The sequence below is a fragment of the Marmota flaviventris genome, chromosome 1, assembly GCF_047511675.1.
Source record: "Marmota flaviventris isolate mMarFla1 chromosome 1, mMarFla1.hap1, whole genome shotgun sequence".
Classification (NCBI taxonomy): Eukaryota; Metazoa; Chordata; class Mammalia; order Rodentia; family Sciuridae; genus Marmota; species Marmota flaviventris.
Window position 1 is genome coordinate 59,200,100 of NC_092498.1, and position 24,882 is coordinate 59,224,981.

Here is a 24,882-nt window from a genome sequence, read left to right on the forward strand (position 1 = left end):
CATCCAACTAAAGGCCAAGTAGCAAAGACTAGAAGAAGTAAAAGAAGAACCATCTGTTTTTCTTCATTCTGAAAAAGTCTTCCATCAAGAACTCCCAATTATGATTCATCATGTCCTGAACTAACCTACTTAATCAAATGATTAGTCCACTAAAGACAGAGCTTGGTTCAGTTTTGTTTTGTTAATATGGATTCTGTAATACTGTACTCCTGAGAGATCTTTTACCTTCTCAAAATACCTCAGAGTGTGCTCTGTTTCTTGAATCGGTAGGAACCTTAGGATCTGCAAACAGGGTTGCTTCCCCAGTTCTGGCCAGAACTACTGTACTGGGGGAGAAAAAGACTGAGCAGCTTCCTAGCCTCCTGGTTTGTAGGATTTTGAAGTCTTGGAACTAGGTCCCTTTTTTGTTCATAGGCAGTACCAGTGTTGATTGGCAGCCCAGCTGGTTGTTAAGAGTTCATGGAATAAACATGAGGAGTAAAAGAAGGAAGTCAGAGATGGTTGGAGAGCTGTCATTATAAACTTAACTCTTCTCTACCTGAATCATTTCAATGGTCAATGGCCAGAGTCCTCTTCTATGTCCCAACAAAAGAAGAACATTGTATTTGAAGGTTTCAAAAACTCCCAAGTAACCTTTTCTGAAAATACCAAATCTATAATATCCATAAAAGTAGGGTGATGGAAGGGTAAAATATTAAGTAAAAGAAAAGAAAGGATTCACTCTGGTTTTTATTGATTACTTAAAGAACCTAGGATGGAAAATTATGCAGATAAAAACCTATGATATATCTGGCCATCAAAAAATTTATGTAAAAAAATAATAATAATATCCTCTTGGTATTGAAACATTTATGCTGGAAAAAAATCAAGAAATTGTGAGAAAGATCTCGGAGAGACAATTTATGAAGGTTACACATGGGGTAGAACACACATGACATTTAAATAAATATTAAATCTCTCTTGAGTCTTCCTGAACTGTCTATATCCCAAGGCTGTGTGTGAGGAAACAGATGTGAGTTTTTTTTTCTCCCAACAGCAAAACCAGATTTCGGTGGATCCAGGAGAGCAGCTCACAGAAGAACGTGCCTCCGTTTGGCTTAGATGGAGTGTACATATCTGAGCCTTGTCCCAGTTACTGCAGTGGCCATGGGGACTGCATCTCAGGCGTGTGTTTCTGTGACCTGGGGTACACTGGTAAGGCCAAATACATGAGTTTAATGGTTTGCTTGTATAATGTTCGTCTCTAGTCAATAATTTCATGTGATTCTTTCAAAGAAGTAGATGCTGAGTTTATTCTTCTTTAAGTCTAAGAATTGTAAGATTTTGCCATTTAGGAACATGAGGTAAAGATATTTTGTAAAGCTGGGGTTGTAGCTCAATGGTAGAGCACTTGCCTTGCAAGTGTGAGGCACTGGGTTCAATCCTCAGTACCACATAAAAATAAAATAAAATGAAATAAAGGTATTGTGTCCACAAATAACTAAAAAAAATAAATAAAAAATATATTTTGTAGTTTCAAGCTGCTTAAGGAAGAAAATATGAGGTCACAAATTTAACTCCCTAGAGATTTATTATTAATAGCAACCATAATGAACATTGCTTGGGACCCTTCTTCATCCTAAGCACTGAAGTAAGTGCTTTTTATTTCACCTCATTTAATTCTAACATAACCCCTATGCCATAGTACTATAAAATCTACTTACATTTGAGGAAACTGAGGTACAGAGAGACTTTATAAATTTCTTCAGGTCACACAGCTAGGAGTTGCTAGAGTTGGGCTTCAAACTCTGGCAGTCATTCTCCAAAACCTAAACATAGGCTCTTAACCACTTGGCTGCAGGGTCTCCCTGCACCCTTTACATTACTTTTGTTTAAAAAGAAATATAATTGTAGGGGCTGGGGCTGGGGCTCAGCAGTAGAGTGCTCACCTAGCACGTGCGAGGCCCTGGGTTCGATCCTCAGCACCACATAAAAATAAAGGTATTGTGTCCAACTACAACTAAAAAGTAAATTTTAAAAAAGAAATATAATTGTATGCATTTAAAGCAAAAATACAACAATGGAAGACTGCCCAAAGAAAGCATTGCAAAAGAAGTATTTTCTAACCACAGTCACCTTTGAATGTTACTATAAGCAAAAATGAAAAGGGAACTGAGATTAAAGAGTAAAACTGAAGAAAACATTATAAGCTTCAAAATCATTTCTGAATTTTTCCTGGGAGCAACTTCAAAGCCTCCTTCTCAGCTTGTTGTGCTCTGGCCGCCTCTGGCACATAACCAAAGGCAGACTCGCTGTTGCAGGCCTTCTGTGGAGAGTGCTGTCATTTATAGTTTCAGAGGGTGGCATTTTTTTTTTTATTTAGTCCAGGACTAACTCCCCTTGTTGATCCTGTAATAGAAGGACAACAAATGAATAAATTTAACTGTGGACAAAATCTACTTCTCAGTTTACACAGATCCACTGGTTAGCAAGAACTGTGGAGATGCATCATTCCCAAAGTCTATCATTATTTAAAAAAATATAAAAATACAGAAGCAGAATAGCATTTATTTTTATTTTTTAGTTGTAAATGGACACAATACTTTTATTTTATTTATTTAGTTTTATGTTGTGCTGAGGATCATATCCAATGTAGGCAAGTGCCCTACCACTGAGCTACAACCCCAGCCCCAGAATAGAACTTTTTTAAAATTTATTTATTTTTGCATTACAATTCTTAATACACCATTATATCATAAGTTATCATATCTCTGGTTCAGAATAGAATTTTTGATGATAGTAGTGATGTTTGTCTTTCAGGCAGATCATTGTAAGATACAAATTTCTATGTAGCGTCTTTCTCCTAACACCTGTGGAAATTCTTTGTCCATGTACTGAATATACCTTTTAATGCTTAGTGATTCCAACAAAGCTCCTATGTGTTTTTTTTCTCTGAAGCTGCACAAGGAACCTGTGTGTCAAATATCCCTAATTACAGCGAGATGTTTGATAGGTTTGAGGGGAAGCTCAGCCCTCTGTGGTACAAGATAACTGGTGGCCAGGTTGGAACTGGCTGCGGAACCCTTAATGATGGCAAGTCTCTTTACTTTAATGGCCCTGGGAAAAGGGAGGCAAGAACTGTCCCTCTGGACACCAGAAATATCAGGTAAGTTATTAGTTGGTATACTTCTCCATGAACATAGTATCGACCACACCATGTGGCCAACCTAAAACATTCTGTTTTACTATGGAGAATTGATATTTTATATCAATTTCTATGTACAGATTAATGGTTCTATATACAGATTATACTATGTAAAATTGAAGCATAGCCTTAGCTCAATAATTAAATAGATGTGTACTACAAAAGTCATACCATAATTTATCAATCAGCATACAGGAATCACCGAAGCTTATACACCTAGTGTATATTTAACTTGGTTTCTAAAGTTATTTGTAATTATTTAAAAAAGTCCTTGATATTATACTTGTATGTGCTGTTGAAACAAAGATTTTTTTCAACTTTAAATTCCATGTCTGAAAATGATCCTCATTTTATCTAAATTTATTCATCATCACTTATTGAAAACTACCCCAGAAATTTAAAATACCTACACTGACACCTACTGGTAGTATAGAGAACTGTTTGGTTTTTAAGGTCGAAAGAAGTAATAGTAGCACACCTAAAATAAAATTCTGCTCTTTTCCATCCATTAAATTATTAGAGAACAGGTAGAAAGGACACTTAAACCTGGGTTTCTCTTTAATGTGGTTTGCTAACTTTAGTCTCTTTACATGTCCTTGCATATTCTTCTCTCAAAGCTGTACTTGTGTCAAGCAGATAGTCTCCTCTGATTGCCATGGACAGAGTCAGAATTTACATAACACTGAGTGAGATTCAGTTGTGAAAAATTCAGCCAACTGAGTCTAAATCAATAATAGATAATTATCTGGCCCTAAACAAATATAGTGTTCAACTTCTTAGTATTAGATCTTTTTTTTTCCTCTCTCTCATTTGAATGTCCAGAAATGGTATTGTCTAGATTTAAGAAATCTCCCATTAGAGTATATCAGACCATCACAATGAAAGGGGATTAAATTGTTTTATTTCTTTTTTTTTAGATCATTATAACTTAACTATTAATTAACTTCATCTAAATAATTACAGAGTTAACTTATTAAGATATGTACTTATTTTTGCCTGTCATGTGTCCCTTAGGCTTAAAAGTAATACTTAAGAATTAGAGAGTTTTTTCTTTCTATGTCAAAATATAAAGGGTTAAACCTCTTCTGAGAATTCACCTATTTGTAAGTAAACTGAGGGGTGTTTTTTTTTTTTTCTTTCCCTTCTCCTTCTCCAGGCTTGTTCAGTTTTATATACAAATTGGAAGCAAAACTTCAGGTATTACCTGCATCAAACCAAGGGCTAGAAATGAAGGTAAGTGGGTATATTTCCATAGAAATGACAGTTTATATAGGCAAATTAGCCCCTTTTCTACCCAAAATTTGGTCTGGATTATACAAACTGATACATTACCCTGAATCATGTCTTGCCTTCTTTTATCCTTAATGGAAAGGGTGACAACACAGAGTCATAGTTCAAATGTTTTATACAGATCCTTAGGCCTGAAAAATACCATGACTGCTCTGAGTGCAGGTAGGGTCAAAGGTCATTTGTTTTAGAGAGCTCAATTTCATTATAAGTCTCCACTTGGAGGGGCGAAAAGGAAGTAATTGCATAGACTTTTGCAGTCAGTGTGAGAACTAAAACTTGTTGGCATAGGGCATTATTATTATTTTTTAATTGTTTTCTTTAATTTTCTATTTTTATAATTTTTTTCCTTTTTATTGGTTCTTTTTATTTATATATAACATTTAGGTTCATGTTGACATACTTTTTATTGAATACAGATTGAACTCTACTTCTGCTCCTCAAAATTCTGTAGGAATCCTTATGTGAGAGGAACAGTTCTATAGATATTAACTTTTATTAAAAATGTATTAATTAATTTTTCTTAATGTCTATATAACTACAGAACATTAACTTTTACTGAGCACCTATTACATGCAAGGCACTGTGTCTGAGTCTTTTACTGGTGTTAATTTGTTTCATCTCCATGGTATTCCTTTGCTGTCCCTAGTACCATTATTAATCCTATTTTACAGATGTAGACACGGAGACACAGAGAGGTCAAGTAACTTACCCACAACCATGCATTTAGTAAGTGGATGAACAAGGATTCAAACCACTCACATCAGCTCCCCAATGTACACCTTAACCATCATACTATACTTCCTCTCTCCTTACCCTGAATCCTCACTAGGCATCTTACCATCTTCTGCCCCCAAAAGACTCAGTTCTGAAAGAAATGCAAAGCCTTGAAGCTCTGTAGATAGAATGGGATTCTTTCAGGAACCCAGAATATGAGGTGGTTCCTAAAACTCCATGGATTTCTCAGATGGGTCCTTCTCAACACGGTGGCCTCAAAACAACATGTGGGGAGTTTTACAGGATTATTATCTAAGTGTGTTATTATGTCAGGTGTGACTGTGTAAAACATACTGACTTAAACAGCACCTGTTAGTCAGCAGAACCACTAAGAGTGCTGTTCATCAACTCAAAATTTCCAGTAACTGAAGGCTTTAATGACTTCTGAGCATCTCAGTACTTTAGTCTAGTGATTATCCAAATCATCTATCTACTAAAGTAGCAGTCTGGAAATTTGTATAGAACATTTGCATTCTTTGATTTTTTTCTACAGATATTTATTGAGAATCCATTCTAAGCCAGACACTGTTCTAGGTGCTGCAGATACAATGTCACCGAAACATAAATGCATCAGTCATGATGAGCCAGGCTCTGCTAGAATAAAAACCCTCTACCTACGTATGGGTTAAAACAAGGGTTTTTTCCTTGTGCTACATTTTCTTCATGGGTCATCTGAGGTCCTCATCCCAGCTCACAAGATCGTGAAGCATCTACTGGGTAGATCCTGAATGTTGTCAGCCATGTCAGTGAAGGGGAAGAGAAGAAAGCACAAACCTACCTTGGGTCAGGAGCAGCCAGGGTAATACTAATGACCACCTTCAAGGAACTTAAAATCTAGTGGAAGGAGTCAGATCACAAACAATAAAGAAAAGAAATAAGTCAGAAACTGTTAGCTGATAGGAGTTAGACGGAAACTGGTTGAGCTAGAAAGTAAACAATACCAGGTAAGGTGCCAGTTTAGGTAGAATAGTCTAGGTATGACTTACCAAGGAAGTGACATTTAATAAATTGAAATCTAAGGGAAGTTTACATGCATGGCTCTTATGAAAATTTCATATTTGTACCCTGGTTTTTATATAAGCAAAAAAGCAGAAAGAAAGAAAAAGAAAGACCCTGAACCTAGCCCAGTAGGAAGCATCTGCTTATCATGGACATGATGCTCTGCTCTATACTTAACTTCTGATTACAAGTGCCATTGTCTACCCTGTGGGGCAAATTCCCCTTAGGATCCCTTTAGGAAGAAGTAACTTGTTCCCAGCTAGTCCTGAACCATTTTCTTAGACTCAATATGGGCCATGTAATTCACATCCCACAGGCATTTCTCAGCCTTTTATTGAAAGCTGGTTGTTAACATGTAAATCTGCCTAAATCCTTGAACAAATCTCTTCCAGTGATGAAAGTGAAGATTCTTTACTTACTCAAGCTGAAGCATCAATTTACATATTTGGAATTAAAGTCAAAATTAGGCTGTTTTCCATAAGGCTCGGCAGAATGCAGATGGAGTTGTAGTTTAAAAAGAGAAATGTTTTACATGCCTTAAACATTCAGTAGATGAGCTAAAATGGCTTGGTTTATTCAGACGTACAATGTGTTAGATGACACAGCTAATGAGGCTGAGCAACTGATACCAAATATGGATATTGCTTCCCCTCTTCCATTCCTCCACACTCTCTTACTTCTCTGGGAGGCACTTCTTCATTGTCCTCTGGAATTGAGGTTTCATCCCTGTAGATCTTGTTGCTGCCGGAAGGTATATGTGACTCTCCTGAAGAAGCTAGTGAGGAGAGGGCAAGGAGCGGAGACCAAGGGAAGGACGTACCTTCTGAGCCACGCAGCTCCTACTTTCGGTACACCTGAAATCATTTGGGATTTGCATGTGTTAAAATGCAAATTCTGATTGAGTAGGACTGGGGTGGTATGCTCCATAACAAATTATCCTAAAATGGAGTAGCTTCAAACAACAAACATGTGTTGTCTCACAGTTTCTGTGAGTCAGGAAGTTGGGAACAGCTTAGCTGAGTAGTCCTGGCTCAGGATCCCTTGTGAGGTTACAGTTAAGACAAAGGCCAGGATGGGGACAGTCATTGGAGATGTAGTCTGTTTCCAGGATGGCATACTCACATGGCTGTTGGCAGAGGCTTCCGTTCTTCTCTGGCTTTGGCAAGAGGCTTTAGAGTTTCTCTGTATAGACCTGTCCATAGGTTGCCTTACTTCACTGGCTTTCTCCAGAGCAAGGCACCTAAGAGAAAGCAAGGAAGAAACTTACACTCTTGGTAGGAGGGGAATCAAACAAAGGTGTCACTCATGGTAGGCAAGTGCTCTACCACTGAGCTACAGCCCCCCACCCCAGATGCAGTGTCTATAATGACCTAGTCATAGAAGTCACACTCCATGGCTCCTACCACACTTTGTTCTTTAGAAGCAAGTTACTAAATCCATCCAACTCAAAGGGAAGAGAATTAAGCTTCATTTTTTTTTTGAAGGGAGGAATGTCAAAGAATTTTGGACATATTTTATAAATCATCACAGATAAGGCTTGTTCCAAGGTGATGCAGGTCCTGATCTTGGATTGTGCTTTGAGTGGAAGGGAAGAGAAGGATCAGTCAGTGAGATTTTATTCTCATGATGCTTCATTTCTGGATCTACCTTCTAAATAGGTCACCTTCAAATAGCTATCTTAATATTCTCTTTCTCTTCATAGATACACACACACACACACACACACACACACACCCCTTCATCTTTCTCATGGTATTAAATATAAACCATAATAATACAAATTAGTAGACACAAGAAAACTAAATTTTGACATGTCTACACTCTTATCCATCCTTTACACTACAAAGTCAATAGGAGATAATTTGAGCAAACATTAAGGGTTAGAGACTAGAGCTTTTGCCAGACAGTCCTCAATTTGACTAGAATAAAGACTAGAAACAGCTGAGATTCCATTTTCTTCATGACATTCCCTTCCCCAACACATGGAAAAGCTCTAACTCCTATCCCTACACCTGTATACAGCAAGCTGACTCCCCAAAGAGGCCCTGTGCTTCAAGCCATTTTTATCCTCTCATTGTTTGGTAGGTTCTTCTATTTGAAATATAGTATACTTAATTCTTTTGAGGTTTCTAATTTTTAGCATACATATGCTTTATTATTATTTCTGGCTTTATTCCTTGTCAGATCTGGTAACCATAATTCCATATGCTATTAATTAGCATTAAACAGCTTTCATTTGGCTATATTTTTCATCCTAATATTTCTTGAAACTTTATTTTAGTGAACTTTTATTATCTAACATGATAAAGGGATGGAGAAGTTCTAGTCACTCAATAATAGGGAAATTAAAATGTTACAGATACCATAAATGATTTATAGTTTTCCAAGAGTAATAATATAATAAAATAAATATAACAAGTATATTTTTACTGAGCATAATTTATGTGAATTATGAAATTATTAGCAAGTAGTTCAGTGTCCTCAGTCATAATTATGAATAAAGCTGTTCCTATTTTAGGAATAACTGCAAAGTAGGCAATTAGATAGGACCTCTGCTCCCTCTCCTTCATATATTTCATATCTATTTTTTTTCCTAAAACTGGTGCTAAATTACACAAATATCTTTTTCATGGTTAAAGAATGGCAAAGCATTCTCAAGATGGAGGGGGAGAGAGTGGGTCATCTCTGAAAGGAGAGACCAAAGACAATCCTCCCTCCCTGATAGTCTGAAATTGACCAAATTGTGCCATATACATATATGGGAATATACCATAGTGAATTCCAGCTTTATGAATATCTATAAAGCACTAATTATAAAACCTAAATAAATAGAAAGAAGACTAGCAGGGTAGAGGAAGGGGGACTGGGGGGGGGGGCTAGGGGAAGTACTGGAGACTGAAGTGAAGAAAATTATATTCCATGATGTATGACTGTGTCAAAATGAGCCCAAATATTATGCATAACTATAATGTACTAATAAAAAGTAAAGATAGCCAGGCGTAGTGGCGCATACCTGTAATCCCAGTGGCTCTGGAGGCTGAGGCAGGAGGATTGTGAGTTCAAACTCAGCCTCAGCAACATCAAGGTGCTAAGCAACTCAGTGAGACTCTGTTTCTAAATAAAATACTGGGGTTATGGCTCAGTGGCTGAGTGCCCCTGAGTTTAATCCCTGATGCCCCCCCAAAAAAAATAAAAGTAAATAAATAAAAATATTTCTGGGTGAAACAGCAGAAGTAGCACATGAGGTCCTTACACATTAATTGCCAAGATTGTGTCATGCTATAGACAGGGAGATGTGTAGATAGGATAAGCATCGAGGAAAAGAGTGACAGGAGAAAGGAAAGCACAGGTCACATTGGATAGAAGTATTTCTGCTTCACTATTTAATCATTTGACCCTATTCAAGCTTCTTTAATTGAGATCTGCCAAGTGCAAAGTTCTAGTTAAAAAGTCTTAGAAGTCCAGACTAGGCAGAGCTTACTGCCCGATGCTTTGGCAGCAGAGTGCCGCTTGATTTTGTGCCAGGAAGATTGAGATATTTCTTCTGAGTATATAATAATGACAGGAGACTTTGTCATGTTCAGGACAAAATCTAAAATTCAAGTACATGATCTAGAGCGGGGGTTTTTATGGTCCCCTTACCAACCTGCTCATCACTCATACAAAGCTGAGTGGTCTTTAAAAGAGCTTATGTATTTTTGGTCTCCATTTACTGGGAGTCAGTGCATTAGAAACTGTCAAGAAATTGATGAGCCTTCGGGTCCACTAACTCATTCCTTGGATGTTAGATGGATGTGCTCTCATTCCATGAGATTCAATTTGAAGTTGCTGCAGTTTTGCCATTTAAAAAATACTGTTCCTTGCCTCTAGGAAAGCTGTCCTAGTAACTAAATTTATGTCTTATAACTCAGGGCTTGTTGTTCAGTATTCAAATGACAATGGGATACTCTGGCATTTGCTTCGAGAGTTGGACTTCATGTCATTTCTGGAACCACAGATCATTTCCATTGACCTGCCACGGGAGGCAAAGACACCTGCAACAGCTTTTCGATGGTGGCAACCACAACATGGTAAGTCATTGCTCACCTCAACTTTGATGGTAGCTTTCAGATCGTATAGCATCCATATCCATCTTATATTATGTGTTTTTTTAATTTGCTGTCAATTTCTAGACAATTTGATTTAAAATCATGGTCACAAAGATATTCATATTGCTCTATAATGAACTTTCTCCAATGGCCTTTATTCATCTGATTGCAGGGAAGCATTCAGCCCAGTGGGCTTTGGATGATGTCCTTATAGGAATGAATGACAGCTCTCAAACTGGATTTCAAGACAAATTTGATGGCTCTATAGATTTGCAAGCCAACTGGTATCGAATCCAAGGAGGTCAAGTTGATATTGACTGTCTCTCTATGGATACTGCTCTGATATTCACTGAAAACATAGGTATATATTATCATCAGATAAAGGAGGATATTTCATTAAATAGAGAACTAAATTAGCTAAAACTCAAACGTAATTCTCTAATATTAAACTGTGTGCCTAACTGCTTTTGTTTAGGGAGGCTCTTGTGGGATCAAAATATTGTCCTCTGAAATAACTTAGTGAGCCCAGTGACTCTTTTGTTAAAACTGCCTTTCAGCGAACATAATAGGAAAAAGATTTCTTAAAGGCAGGACCAACATATCTGTATGATGGCATTCCTGTGTTTCATAATTTGCAAAATTATAAACTTCACTCTTTATCAATTCTTTTAAGATGGTAAAACTTTTCAAGTCGGCAGACTTCCATATTTCCAAGTCTGTGGTAACCATATAGAAACAGTAAATGTGCGAAGAAAAGTCAAAGCCCTATGAGGCACTAAAGATGCGTGATTTTTGTTTACTATTGAAAATATTGATTGTAGGCATAAGTGACAAGTAAGAGTACAATTAAATGCTACCATTCAACTTCACCCCCCCACCTCTCCCCCCGCCTTTTTTTATTTGTTTATTTTGGTAGGAAAACCTCGTTATGCTGAGACCTGGGATTTTCATGTGTCAGCATCTACCTTCTTGCAGTTTGAAATGAGCATGGGCTGCAGCAAGCCCTTCAGTGCCTCCCACAGTATACAGCTCCAGTATTCTCTGAACAATGGCAGGGACTGGCATCTTGTCACTGAAGAGTGTGTTCCTCCAACCATTGGCTGTCTGCACTACACAGAAAGTTCAATTTACACCTCGGAAAGATTCCAGAATTGGAAGCGGATCACTGTCTACCTTCCACTCTCCACCAAGTGAGAATTGTCATTTGGCTACATGTCAGAACTTTAGGTTTCTGTCACCTAATTTGAAAATAATTGTGATTCTACTTGGGGACTCTATTACTCTTCATGATAATTATGCATGCAGTGTGCCAGAAAGAAGAAAACTACAAGGCTCCTTGGGTTGCAGTTTTTACTGCCTAGAGTTCCAGAAGTTTTACAAGGCTGCATTTTTCTATTCCTTGGCAACATGAGGGCTCCCACCAGATTTAGTTTTCATTCTGTTGTAAAAATAAGCCTCTACCCATAAGCTAAACATACCTACTCACATTAAGCAATGTGAAATTATTGCATATCAGAGAGTACCCTTAGCTTCTAGGTTTGTTTGGATTTGGTTTGGTTTGGTTTGGTTTTCTAATCTCAGGACCACAGTACAAATAGAAGGTGGGGTTTGGGGTTTGTTTTTATTTTTATGTATTTATATTTTGAATGCTCTTCTTGTCTTGCATCTCTCTTGCCATTCCCAACATTTCAGATCACATTCAAAAGTCGTATTGACTTAGCATAGCACCCACTTTTCTTGTGGAGGCATTTGGGTTATTTGAGGATCTTTCTCTAGGACTAATGTGTACAGCAGTGACTTATTAGAAACTGTGCCATTCTGGGACCATCTCTGTCCCTTAGATCTTTGCCTTTCCTTTCCTGCAGAAAGTTGGCTTTTGCAGCTTCCAGCCTCCTGTATCCACTGGCTTCCTGGTAGGCTTAGACACTGTCAGACACTGATAAGAGGTGGGAGGCTGGAAATAAGTGATAAATCAGGGCATTCCCCCTCACAAACACTCCCCCACCCCTCAAGTGCATCCTTGCCAACTTTTGTGGTTCTTAAATGCCCTGCCATGTGATCCTGGGCCTGGGCACCAGCAAAAATGTCTCTTCCTTATGTCCCTCCAGCTTTACACTTGTAGTGACTTCCTAACTTTGCTAAACTCTGATTTTCTCACCACTGCTATTGACATCTGAGCTCTGCCATCATCATCCAATTTTTTGCATTAAATTCTCTTGGTGTTAACTGCTTACAGTGGTGTCTGTTTTTCTGATTTAACTGAGATTCATAGATGCACAGCAAAATGACAGGGAAAGTATAGGAAACCAAAACACATTAGCTTTTGTCCTAAAATAGTTCTCTGTGGACCCTTGGAGTTTTAAGTAATGCCTCGCTCTTTTTTTTTTAACCCAACAAATATGTATTAGATATTGATTGCATTTTAAGTACTTTGGTACTAAAAGAATAAGCTAAGGCCAGGATCCAAATATATTGTTTAGGATAACAGATGTCTATAAACATATATTTACAAATAAAATAATAACAGAGGTAATATTCGGAAACATTAGTGAAACATAGGAGGATACTACCTGATTTAGCTTGATGGTATTGGCAGGAGCTTCCTGGAGGAATTGTTGTCTCATCTGGGTATGAGTGAGTAGGGTCTACTCAAGTGACAAAGCACATAGGAGAGCATTCAAACAGTTGTAAGCTAGAACAAAATCCAGTTGCCAGAATATAATTTTAAGACAAGAAATTGGGAAAGATGGGTTGGACCTGGGGAGGGAGTGGATGCTGGGGAAGCTGTATTTGGCTTTGAGTGTGCAGGTGTTTGGTGGAGAACCATTGACAGAGGTTTAGCAGAATAGTAACATGATAAAAGTAATATAATAGTAAAGCCACCTTGCTGACAGCTACGTGGCACTAAAAGAAAACCGGTGTGGAGAAACAGTAGTACCTGAGTGGTTCAACTTCAGGTGGACCTCATTCCACATTCCAGATAACTAGCAATCTTCTGCCCTTCCTCTGTTCCTCCACTAGGGACTGTTAGTATACTCCAGATAACAGATTGCAAACACAGTGGAGACTGTGGGAATATATCACACCCTCCTAGTCCTCAGTTCTAGAGAGCCAGAACACTGAGAACCAAGAGAGAAGGCAGAAGTATGACAGGGCTTCATGTACTCTCAGAAACTACTTAGGGACAATGGAATAGGAACCTCACGGCCAGAATGTTGTTAAGAGTCCAGTTTTTCCTTAGGTTTATCACCTTTGATCTCTTTCCCAGTATTGAGTAGCAGTAAAAAACACTGAAAGTAAAATATGCATGTATTTCAAAAACACAATGATCAATAGTTCAAAATAACTTTTCCATCTCGCACATGTATTTGTAGACTCTTATATGAAAGAAATGGCAAAATATTTAAATAGCATGCTTTCTGCTCCTATTTATGGGTCAAGAAGAAACAGCATCTTCTACTTAGTATAAGTTACCTCAAAGAAGAGTGGGACCCTGGAAGAGGGCACATCGATGAAAAATATTTTGGAAATTATTTGTCAAATCAATGGTGTGTTTTCTTTGGTTAGTTCTCCCAGGACCCGGTTCAGATGGATTCAGGCCAACTACACCATGGGTGCTGATTCCTGGGCTATTGATAATGTTGTACTGGCCTCAGGGTGCCCTTGGATGTGCTCTGGAAGAGGGATCTGTGATGCTGGACGCTGTGTGTAAGTTAATCAAATCGGAAGTTTTCTTTCTTTGCAATGCCACAGGAAACCTGGCATGGTGAACCCATGACAAATGATGCCTTTTCTCCACTCATTTTTTCCTTAGGTGTGACCGGGGCTTTGGTGGACCCTACTGTGTTCCTGTTGTTCCTCTCCCCTCAATTCTGAAAGATGATTTCAATGGGAACTTGCATCCTGATCTGTGGCCTGAAGTGTATGGTGCAGAGAGGGGGAATCTGAACGGTGAAACCATCAAATCTGGAACGTCTCTCATCTTTAAAGGGGTCAGTAAGATTCTACTTCCTTACACCACTCCCAGCTGCTACCGTCATTCCCCTTTTCACTCATTGCTTCACACAAATGCATTTCTGAATCTGTTCAGATGGTGTATTATTTTATACGTAGCTTTTGTCTTCTAGCCCAAAACATGTTTCCTCGTCTACTTAGTGGTCATTTTTTTAATGCTCTCTGGGGCATGAAATTTTATTCTGCTTTGGTGATCAAATTTTCCTTACTTCCTGCTGGAATTATAAATATGCATTTAATTCTTAGAATATACTTTCCAGGAATGTAACCTTTCATGTTATTAAACAATTGGTTTGCTCTGTTTTTTAATGGTTTTCTGAAAATGTTTTTCCTTTTTTCTTTTCTTTTCACTTTTCTTCCTGATGATAGAACTTCTTGGTGGTCACTTTAAGAAAACCAAACATTTAAGTCAAGTTAAGTGGCATTCTCAAACACTGTTAGTATATTTTCATATTTCACCCTAGATGTCTTACCAGAGAAATGTTAAGCAGTTGATAAAAATCTGTGCTCAGCTGGCACATCTCCATGTATGAATACATGCTACATCCCATCCCTCTCAGCATGGGGAAATTGACTAATCGAGGTGTGCAAATGAAATCATTGACAAAAATCTGCATGGGTTTATACACAACCTTAATGACTAATACCTAACATTCAGAAAATTAGACACCCTGGAACTTTTTCAATTATAGTTAATAGTTGGCAGTTATCATCTTTTTTGAACCCAAGTTCTTCACAAGTTTTTTGATGAGAAAAAGGAAAAGAAATACTTAGGGACCTGAGAAATTTCAATTCCTAAGAATTTTGAAGGACCAACGCAATTGAGGTAGGACATTTAGAGTGGAAACTTCTGGGGGCTTGGCTTTAGTCTTATCACTAATGAACTTCTGATCCCACTGACAGATGCTCTATAACTTTTCATGATTCAAAGACCTTTGCCTGATAACTTTCTGACCAGTAGAATCAACATGGTCCTTGAAGTCTACAAACAAGAAAGATACACGGTCCTTTTATATTTTTCCTTTAGCCATCCAAATGCAAGAGCAACCAAGCATCATACGTATTAGACTTACTGTCTTTCAGCTCTGCAAGATGTAGAGGACTCCGTAGGTTGCAGTTTGACCTGGCAAGGCATTCTTGCGTGAAAAGGAAATGATAGTTTCTTTTTTAATGTTCATAGATTCAGGAGTACTATCAGTTATTAAAATAGCTTGTTGGATACAAAAGAATTCTTCACATTTGGCACAAATGGATCACTGAAACTGGAAAGAGGATGATAAAAGAAACATCTGTGTGAACCAAATATGTGTGGCAACAGGGTTTGACAGTTCCACTGTATAAATATCAATATCAAGTACTAAATTATAGACAAATACTGCAAATATGAAAGAAGGTTACTTTTAGATTACAGATTATACCCACACTTTCAACAAAATTGCTCCTACAAAAAAAATAGAAAATGGATTCTTTTATGGGTGACTTGCATTTGCCTGTGGGAACAATTTTATACTTATATTCCTTGATCAAAGGGGCAGAGTAATCATTTCCTTTATCTTGATGTTGGAAAGGCATATTTATTAGCTGAGTCTATCAGCTGTTCACCTCAAAGCTCATTACAAGCCTTCCTCTTAACCTCAACCTATGCATGGCACTGAGCTATAAAAGAACCCACAGCTTAATGCCCTCACGTATAGAAGGAAGAAGGAAAAGATGCTGAGACATGAACAACAGGCAATGAGAGGAAGCATCATGGACTGAGCAAGGCAGAGAATTATTAGGCATAAAAGAAAAATGAAGACTGGAAATAGAAGGCTTTTACTTGGTAACCTTCAATTCTACCAGTATGAATCATTGGGGTGTGAAGTTGAGAGGTGGGAATAAATGTGGTTGCTTTTTTATTACAATACCAAACAACTGTCAAATTCGAAATGTAGTATTATCTGGATTTCTTCTCGCCACACCTAGAGATGGCTTAGTAGACAAAACACTGATATCTTATAGAGAATGGAAGATAAGTTTCAGAATCTGACCTATCTGGGTTCCAATCTTACCATTATCCCTTATCGACTGTATTTTGAGCAAGTTACTGTCTCTCTCTGCATTTCAGTTTCTTTTTCTGCAAAAGAATAATAGTATCTTTCTCTTAGTGGTACTAGATGCTTTAAATAGCTAAAATGCCTATTTTCAGAACACAGCATGTAATAGGCAGTCAGTATATGATTGTTATTGTGAAAGTTGCTTTAACATTTTTAAGCTACTGAAGGTTGTGAGCTATAATGAGTGTTAAGAAAAAGAGGGAAATTTGCTCTTTCTAGTTATCATTAGGTCTGGTATTTGCTAGCTGATAATTAAGAAATCAGTTGACAGTGTCCACTCTAAAAGAACTCTAAAAGAACCCACAGTATTATAGTAGTATAGCTATAGATCACTGAAGAGTCACTACAATGAAGTCACAGCTGAGAAACTCAAAAGCCTGTTTAGACCTTGGGACATTTGCATAGTGAGATCTGTCTTACTGGCTGTCACCACAATAGTAGGTACACGTGAAGAAAACAACCTTTCAAACTGTCAATCTCAGGCAACCAGAAATAGCTAATTAGCAGAAAAAATTATGAAAGCTAATGTGCTCTCTTTCCTCATTCCTTGGCTTCTCTGCATGAATGCTTACAGCCTAGGCCTGGGGACCTGCCTTACTTATGCCTTATTTAACCCGACCAACTGGGGGGTGTTGTGTCAGTCTGAATGAGAGCCTCCTGGGGCTGGCAGAGCAGGCAAGGGAGTAGTGAGTCTCTAAGACTCCTCAGAACCCTGAGAAAGTTACCTATTAGTTCCCGGCCTCCAGCAGGAGCCCTTGGCACATTTTCCATCTGCTTTTCTCCTTACTTCTTTCACGACATGCTGTGATCAAAGGAGGCTATTTTTAAAAAGTCTTGTAGATATATAATGCTATCATTTGTGCTGGTTTTTATAAAAGTCACAGCAAACTATGATTCCGAGGTGAGACAATGCAATTGGGTTACTCACACACAGGAAATGGAGACCATTATGAGAGAGGGAATGAAGATTGTTCAATTTCTCCTTTTGAATTGGACAAAATTTTGCTTCTTGATCATGATAGGTAATTATTTAACTAGTGCAAGTTAAATGTGTAAAATCAGAGGAAAATAACTTTGCAAATGAAACAAGATTGCTTGACCCGTCTGTTTTTGTTTTCAGGAAGGACTGAGGATGCTTATTTCAAGAGATCTAGATTGCACCAATACTGTGTATGTCCAGTTTTCACTTAGATTTATAGCAAAAGGTAAGCTATGTCTAGAGATTTGAATTCATTGTTTTCGTTCAAGAAAATTCTCCAAGCATAATTCCTCCAGAAAGAAGTACTGTACTTAAGGACTACAAATTTTGTTGTATAAAAGAGCTAATATAAATTGGTATACATGAATGTTCACAAATGTTCTTCTTTAGCGTAAGATAACTACTGATTTTTAACTTATTTCATATAGCCACAGTAATCTCAATAGTTCCATGGTAGTTTAATTTATCATTATGTCCCTGAGTCTTTCCACCACTATTTTCTAGCTATAAGAGCTTTAAATTAAAATTTTTTATTTTATAAAATTTTGTATTTCCTTTTATAGATGTGAACTCCCAAATACCTACTGTTTGTCATTCTGACTTTTCATGTTTTTTTCCATACTTTTTATTGATGTATTATAATCATACATAATGGTGGGATTCATTGTTACATATTCATACATGCATATGATATAACAGTTTAATTTGGCCAGAACTGACTTTTCATGTTTAACTAATTGATTTTCTTTTTTAAAAAATGTCATTGTGGGTATAATAAATTTTCAAGTAGTTTTTTGTTTGTACCTCAAGATTTAAATGTTTGACCCTTATAAAATTACCATGCCAGTAAAATCAAAAATTTTCAATGTAACATTTCCTAAATGAGAAGTGTGTGGGCACATAGCTAAAAGACAAAGGGAGTTATTGTATGCAAATCCCAGATTTATTGTGTATTTTTAAGATACATTTGTATAAAAAAAACCCAGCCTGTCATCACTTTCATATGCATTTGAACTATAAAACCTCTATGTAAACGTAAACCAGCTCATGCATTGATGCTAGAAGAATAGCTACAAACATACTATTTCCCTGTTTTTATCACAATACATGTTATGCCTTTGTTATCTTCTTCCTAGGTACCCCAGAGAGGTCTCACTCTGTTTTGCTACAATTTTCTATCAATGGAGGAATCACTTGGCACCTGATGGATGAATTTTACTTCCCTCAAACGACCAATATACTTTTCATTAATGTTCCCTTGCCATACGGTGCCCAAACCAATGCTACAAGATTCAGACTTTGGCAACCTTATAATAATGGTAAAAATGCATGTGTTTATCTGTGATCAAAATTACCATTGGAATGTTAACATACTTATTTCTCAGGAGTGGAGAGAGTGTCAACCCAGGGACTTAGCTGTCCACAGCACACGTGTGCTACATGCCTCACTTTTGACCTGTCTCAGTGAATACTTAACTTTATGTATCTTTATCACCTCTGCATACTTGACTAGTAAGCTCTCCTGATGGTTAAATACAGCTGAATCCTGACACAGAGCTAATATTCTTTTTAAAACATCCAGCATTATCATTAGGCATTCATTGGTTGTAAGTGCATTTTTGTTGAATTCATTTAGGAATGGTTCTGATTTTGTCATTTCCTTAGTGAAATAGAACGTGATAGCAAAACACCATGGCCAAGGGAAAAGCACTCAGACAAAGCAGTTCATGTGCCCAACAGAATATCTTGCCACATACACTTGCTTCAGTGATAAGTTAAAGTGAATGTATAATTTAATGGCATTTTCAAATGGTTACAAAAAATGATTGTAATGTGTAATGTTTTATTGCCTCCAATATTTCTATTAACTGTTGATTACAAAGAACCAGAATTTACTAAATCATGTATGTAATTGCCCAAATAAGCACAGAGATACCACATTAAGCAGAATTCTTTGCAGAGGTAATACAGAAATGAAGAAGAAAGAAGTACTTCCATCTCTAAAGTATGAGTATCTCTTTATTAAGACATAAAATTTTAGCTTATTTTGAAAAAAATATATAAAATTATGATGATTTTCATCTAAATTAATTATCATAAATATATATGATATTATATAGGATTATTTATATATGTATAGGTCTACAGGTAGATATAGATGTCTTGTGTGTATATATGTGTGTGAGTGTATGTGTGTGTGTGTGTGTGTATGTATGTATATCTCCTGTATAATCAATAAATAAAAATACAAAAAATGAATATAACCAGTTCAAAATCCAGAAGCTTGCTGTCTCCATACTGTGTTTGGAATGCTCACAGGGTTTTTGTTTTTAATTGTATTACCAGCCACTTCAAAAATAAGGAAACAAAGCATTAGAGTAAATTCAACACATTTCATTTAAAGTATTACGTTAATTCTGCAGGCTTCTTTTATAGACCCTTTTTTATATTTTGTGAGAATTGTACTAAATGTAGAAAGAAGCCAGTTAGAAGGAATCTTGACATTTCTACTTGGCCTGGTTTTATCAGCTTGCTTCAAATTCAGTCCAGACAGTGCTTTGTAAAAGCAGCCTGGGTTTTGCCTTCTCATCAGCCCTGCGGCATATTCCTTAAACACCTGGCCTACGTCACTGAGTCAAATCGTATGACACACTAATTCTCTATATATTCCCGCATATCTTTAAATAAGCTTTGGAGATTTTGAAAACCATTAAGGAAAAATTAAGCATTATATATTAGAATATTTTTCCTTTGTGTTAACTGCATCTAATTGTTTATTTATTTATCTACCGGGGCAGTGTTTTAAGGGCCATAGTCCTTCCACCTAAATTAATCCTGGTGCTAAGTCATGGTTTGACCCAGTCACAAGTGGCTCCTTGAGTAGACTAGTTACTATTCCTGGTTCTGAGTCCGACTGCCCCTCTCCACAGACCAGACATCTTACAGATTTCCCCAAACCACAAACGACTCAGACCCCACCCTGCGTAATGCTACTGTAACTGGAAGGACAGCACACTCCCACAAGCCATTTGTTAACGCTTTCTGAAATTAGCGAGGCATTTCTGTGCCGTGTCAATTTATTATGGTTGCAAGCTTAAATTTCTTCACACTTTGATCACTGTGAACACGCTGTCATATCGTTTGTGGGTTTTGTCTAGAAGGCATATGTTTGACCTATTGTTACTGAGTTCCTTCCGTCCTTTACTTTCTTCCAATGAGCAAAAATGTCCATCTGATTTTCATCTTTGGAAAAACTTGCTTTTATCTAAAAATGCCTTAGGTAAGAAAGAAGAGATCTGGATTGTTGATGATTTTATTATTGATGGAAATAATCTGAACAACCCTGTGATGCTTCTGGATACATTTGACTTTGGGCCCAGAGAAGACAATTGGTTTTTCTATCCTGGCGGTAACATTGGTCTTTATTGCCCCTATTCTTCAAAGGGAGCACCGTAAGTATTTAATTGAGAAGGTAAAAATAAAACTACTGCTCTATACAAATCCTGATGAATTCTTACCTAAGTGGATTCCTTGTTGTGCTTTGTTTGTTTGTTTGTTTGTTGAATAACAGTGAGGAAGATTCAGCGATGGTGTTCGTTTCTAATGAAGTCGGTGAACACTCGATTACCACCCGTGACCTCAATGTGAATGAGAACACCATAATACAATTTGAGGTATTTAACTTGATTCTATCAGGAATACTTAAAACTTTTGGATGGAATTTGAGAATATTATGTTAAGTAAAATAAGCCAAACTCAGAAGTCAAGGGTCATATGTTTTCTCTCATGTGGAGAGTAAAGAGGAAAAGAAAGGAGATGGAGGGATCTCATGAAAATCAAAGGAAGATCAGTAGAATAAAGGAAAGGGACCAGAAGGAGGGAGCAGGGGAGGGAAAGTGGAAATACTGGGGAATAATATCAGCCAAATTATATTATTATATTGTGTGCATGTACAAATATGTAACAACTAATCCCTCTAAAATGCAGCAATTTAAAAAAATGGGAAAATATTTTTTGTTTTATCTTGAACAAAAGCTACAAAAGTAGAGGGAAAATTCAGATAATTTCATGCATTATGACTTCCATTTTTGTGCAAGGGCATAAGAGATTTTGGAGTAATAATTCACTTTTACTAGCAGAGCTAATAATGTCATACCAACATTTATTTCTGAGTTTCTGTCTTTTATCGATGATATAGTGTCCCCACCTACTACAATAAATTGTTGAAATAAATTATTTTGACCATTATAAAAATGAAAAGGATCATATTCTGATATTATTGTATTCAGTTTCCATGTGAAACTTGATATTTCTTAGGACCCAAATCAATGTCTATATACATTTTCACACTAATATGGATTTTACAGATAAAACAATACTGCACTGTTTTATCATTTTAAAGAAATTTGCTGTGTATTTTGTTAATATTTTCATACTCCTTATGTTTGTCAAGAAAACAGATTAACAACATAAAAACCTTTACATATTTCAAAATCTTGGATAAAATCCACAGAAACAAAGGTACATTATAACAGAATTTCATAGCTGAGGTCTGTATCAACCAATCAGCAGACTTATTTAAAATAGTGCCTAATTGTGTCAGCACAGTTTTGAATATTTTAGACTTTCCCTCTGCATTCTCGACATTAGAGTTATTGGTTGCAATCTCAGAAGTTAAAAACCAAATGGTAGTGGAGAAATTATTTTGTAAACTGCTATATTTTCTAATCTTATTTTATGCTTTAAATGCTAATTAAAAGGTCATACCTTTGTCTCTTTTAAGAGTTGTTACTAATGAATTCAAAGTAGAAGCAAGTATCTATAGTTGAAAAGTTTATCAAATACCAGTAGTTTACTCATCAAAAAGTAAAAAGAGTAAACATATGTACACATACAAACTGCATATCATTAACCAGTGGCTGTGATGGCATGATAGAAAATGTTCATCTCAATCTGAAGGGGATGTTTTCACAGGAAGAATCACATGCATGTAAGTTTTAGCTTATTGCCCTTGAAAGCCTTGGTTCAGGGGATGAAGTAGTTGTTTTTCTCTCATGGTATAAAGGTCTTTACATAGAAGCAGGTTATCCGGGGTCAGATGAGAAGGAAATGGGAGTAGGTCAAATGATACAAACTCACAGTTATGTAGGATTAATAAACTAGAGACCTAGTGTACAGCATGAGGATTATAGTTGAAAATATTATTGTAATGTGTACTGAATTTTGGTAAGAGGGTGGATTTTAGCTGTTCTTACCCCACACACACATCCCAGTACACATCAAAAGGTAACTGTGGAGGACTGGGGTTATAGCTCAGTGGTAGAGCACTTGCCTACCATGGGTAAGGCACTGGGTTTGAGCCTCAGCACCACATAAAAATGAATGAATGAATGAATGAATGAATGAGTGAATAAAGTTATAAAAAATATATTTTAATTTTTTTAAAAAATAAAAAGGGTAACCATGGAAGCAATGGACAGATTAATTTGCTTAACTCTAGTGGTCATTTCACTGGGTATATTTTCAAAACAGCCCTGTCCACCTTAACTACATATATCTGAGGAGGAAAAAAAACCTCTTTCCTTGTGCCAGGGAAATAATATCGATCGTATTCTGTTTTGTTTTGATATTGAATATTGTTGAAGACCCTCCATATGTATAACTTCTGGGATTTCTTAGAAGGTATCAGAAGAGGAAAAACAGAAAGCATTCCTCCCTAACAGACTAGGGGGAGAAGCTGACAGGATTAGGGAAACAACTCTTTTTATTACAAATTGCTTGGTTTGGTTATGAAAATAGGCAAAAGGTAAAATTTGGAATTCTCCCAGCTTTTTGCCTTATCCACTTCCTGGTTTCTCATAAAATGAGGGAAAATAAATTTTTCATGAGGTCTCTTGAGGTTCTTTATGAAAAAAAAATGTAATTTAAAGGAAATATATGATATTGCTCAGGCAAAACAGAATCTTACAGTGTTAAATATTTCAGTGAGACAGCTCCCAGGAAAATGGACTCTCTGGAAAATAATGAAGTGGTGAATCATTTCAAGGCTTGTCGCTCTGAGATAATTTGTATCATTTTTTCTTTTATCCCAAGATCAATGTTGGATGCTCCACTGATAGCTCATCTACTGATCCAGTCAGACTGGAATTTTCAAGGGACTTTGGGGCCACTTGGCACCTGCTGCTTCCCCTCTGCTACCACAGCAGCAGCCACGTCAGCTCCTTATGCTCCACTGAGCACCACCCTAGCAGCACGTACTACGCGGGGACCACCCAGGGCTGGAGGAGGGAGGTCGTGCACTTCGGGAAGCTGCACCTTTGCGGGTGAGGACCTGCTGCTTGGTACCACTTTGATTCTGAGCCTGGCTCAGAATTTCTGTCTTCATTCCTCCAGAATGAAGAATTTTTATTCTCTCAAGTATTTTGCAAAAGAGAGTAGTCATACCTTTCAAGATGGAAACTGTCGCATTTGAGAGTTTGTTCCTGAAGTCATCGTTGACTTGCTACTCTATCAGGGAAAAATTCCACCTTCCTCTTCTTTCTCAGTTCTCACCTGAACCAGATGGATAGGTATTTAAAGCATAGGACACAGAGTTGATAAAGCTGCTAACTTACAGTATGAAGGTAGATTTAAGAGCACTCTGTAGACTGTACCTGTGACCCCACCTCATTCAAATCATTCAAACATCTTCCTGTGTCTCTCATGCAGAAAGTGGGAACAAATGGAGGATGGAAGCCCAAACACATTCCTGATGTCTCACTAAAAAAAAAAAAAAAAAAAAAATCATTAGCACTTTTCCCTCAGGCATTTCTACTTTTTCAACCTCTGTTGAAAAGTTATTTGGAGATAAAGGACTTCAACCATAATAAAAATGAAATAAAGAATATAGTTCAAAAAATAAAGCTAATAATATAAGTGAACAAAGGGAGGAAGTCAACAAAGCAGCCTGCCTCAGAATTTGTCTGTTCTTTCAGAATAAGGAATTTATTATTTCAGAGTATGTAAAAAAGAAGAAAGAAGTACTATCCTACTTTCAAAATGGAAATAGATTTATATTTCTGATGTGAAATTGAGCATAATTAGTAGTATTCAAACAAAACTACTACTAATACGTAGTACTTTTCCAAAAGAATGAAAGTGAATTTTCCAAAGTCTGTGTCTTCTTTGAACATAAATCCATTTCCTTCCTCATCATCTCGATAGCATAAGTTTTATAATTTGACTGCTAAGGACTTAAATATTTTCTGTTGTCAGCTAATGTCACTTACTAATCCTTGTTGTTATATGAGACATTATTTTGATAGAAAATCCAGCTATTTTTAAAAAGATAAACACTACTAACCAAAATGTCCCCCTAGTTCCTTAGAAATGATATCCAGAGGAGGCGAGCAGAGTCTCTGGAGAGAATTCCTGAATGGAGCTGATAATTCAGTCTGTGCAACCAGAAAGCTCCTCTTG

The 24,882-nt window shown here is 36.9% G+C and overlaps 1 protein-coding gene across 2 annotated transcripts in view; it reads left to right on the plus strand.

Moving 5' to 3' along the window:
* Reln (reelin) overlaps positions 1-24,882 on the plus strand; it is a 466,520-nt gene that overhangs the window by 376,561 nt on the left and 65,077 nt on the right. For both annotated transcript variants that reach the window (XM_027926303.3, XM_027926304.3), the window contains exons 29-41: positions 1,037-1,194; positions 2,938-3,145; positions 4,341-4,417; positions 10,159-10,317; positions 10,508-10,696; positions 11,252-11,525; positions 13,903-14,043; positions 14,150-14,327; positions 17,566-17,650; positions 18,561-18,743; positions 20,705-20,876; positions 20,996-21,098; positions 23,518-23,747. In XM_027926303.3, coding sequence (XP_027782104.3) covers positions 1,037-1,194; positions 2,938-3,145; positions 4,341-4,417; positions 10,159-10,317; positions 10,508-10,696; positions 11,252-11,525; positions 13,903-14,043; positions 14,150-14,327; positions 17,566-17,650; positions 18,561-18,743; positions 20,705-20,876; positions 20,996-21,098; positions 23,518-23,747 — 2,157 coding nt within the window. The remainder of the gene's footprint in view (positions 1-1,036; positions 1,195-2,937; positions 3,146-4,340; positions 4,418-10,158; positions 10,318-10,507; positions 10,697-11,251; positions 11,526-13,902; positions 14,044-14,149; positions 14,328-17,565; positions 17,651-18,560; positions 18,744-20,704; positions 20,877-20,995; positions 21,099-23,517; positions 23,748-24,882) is intronic.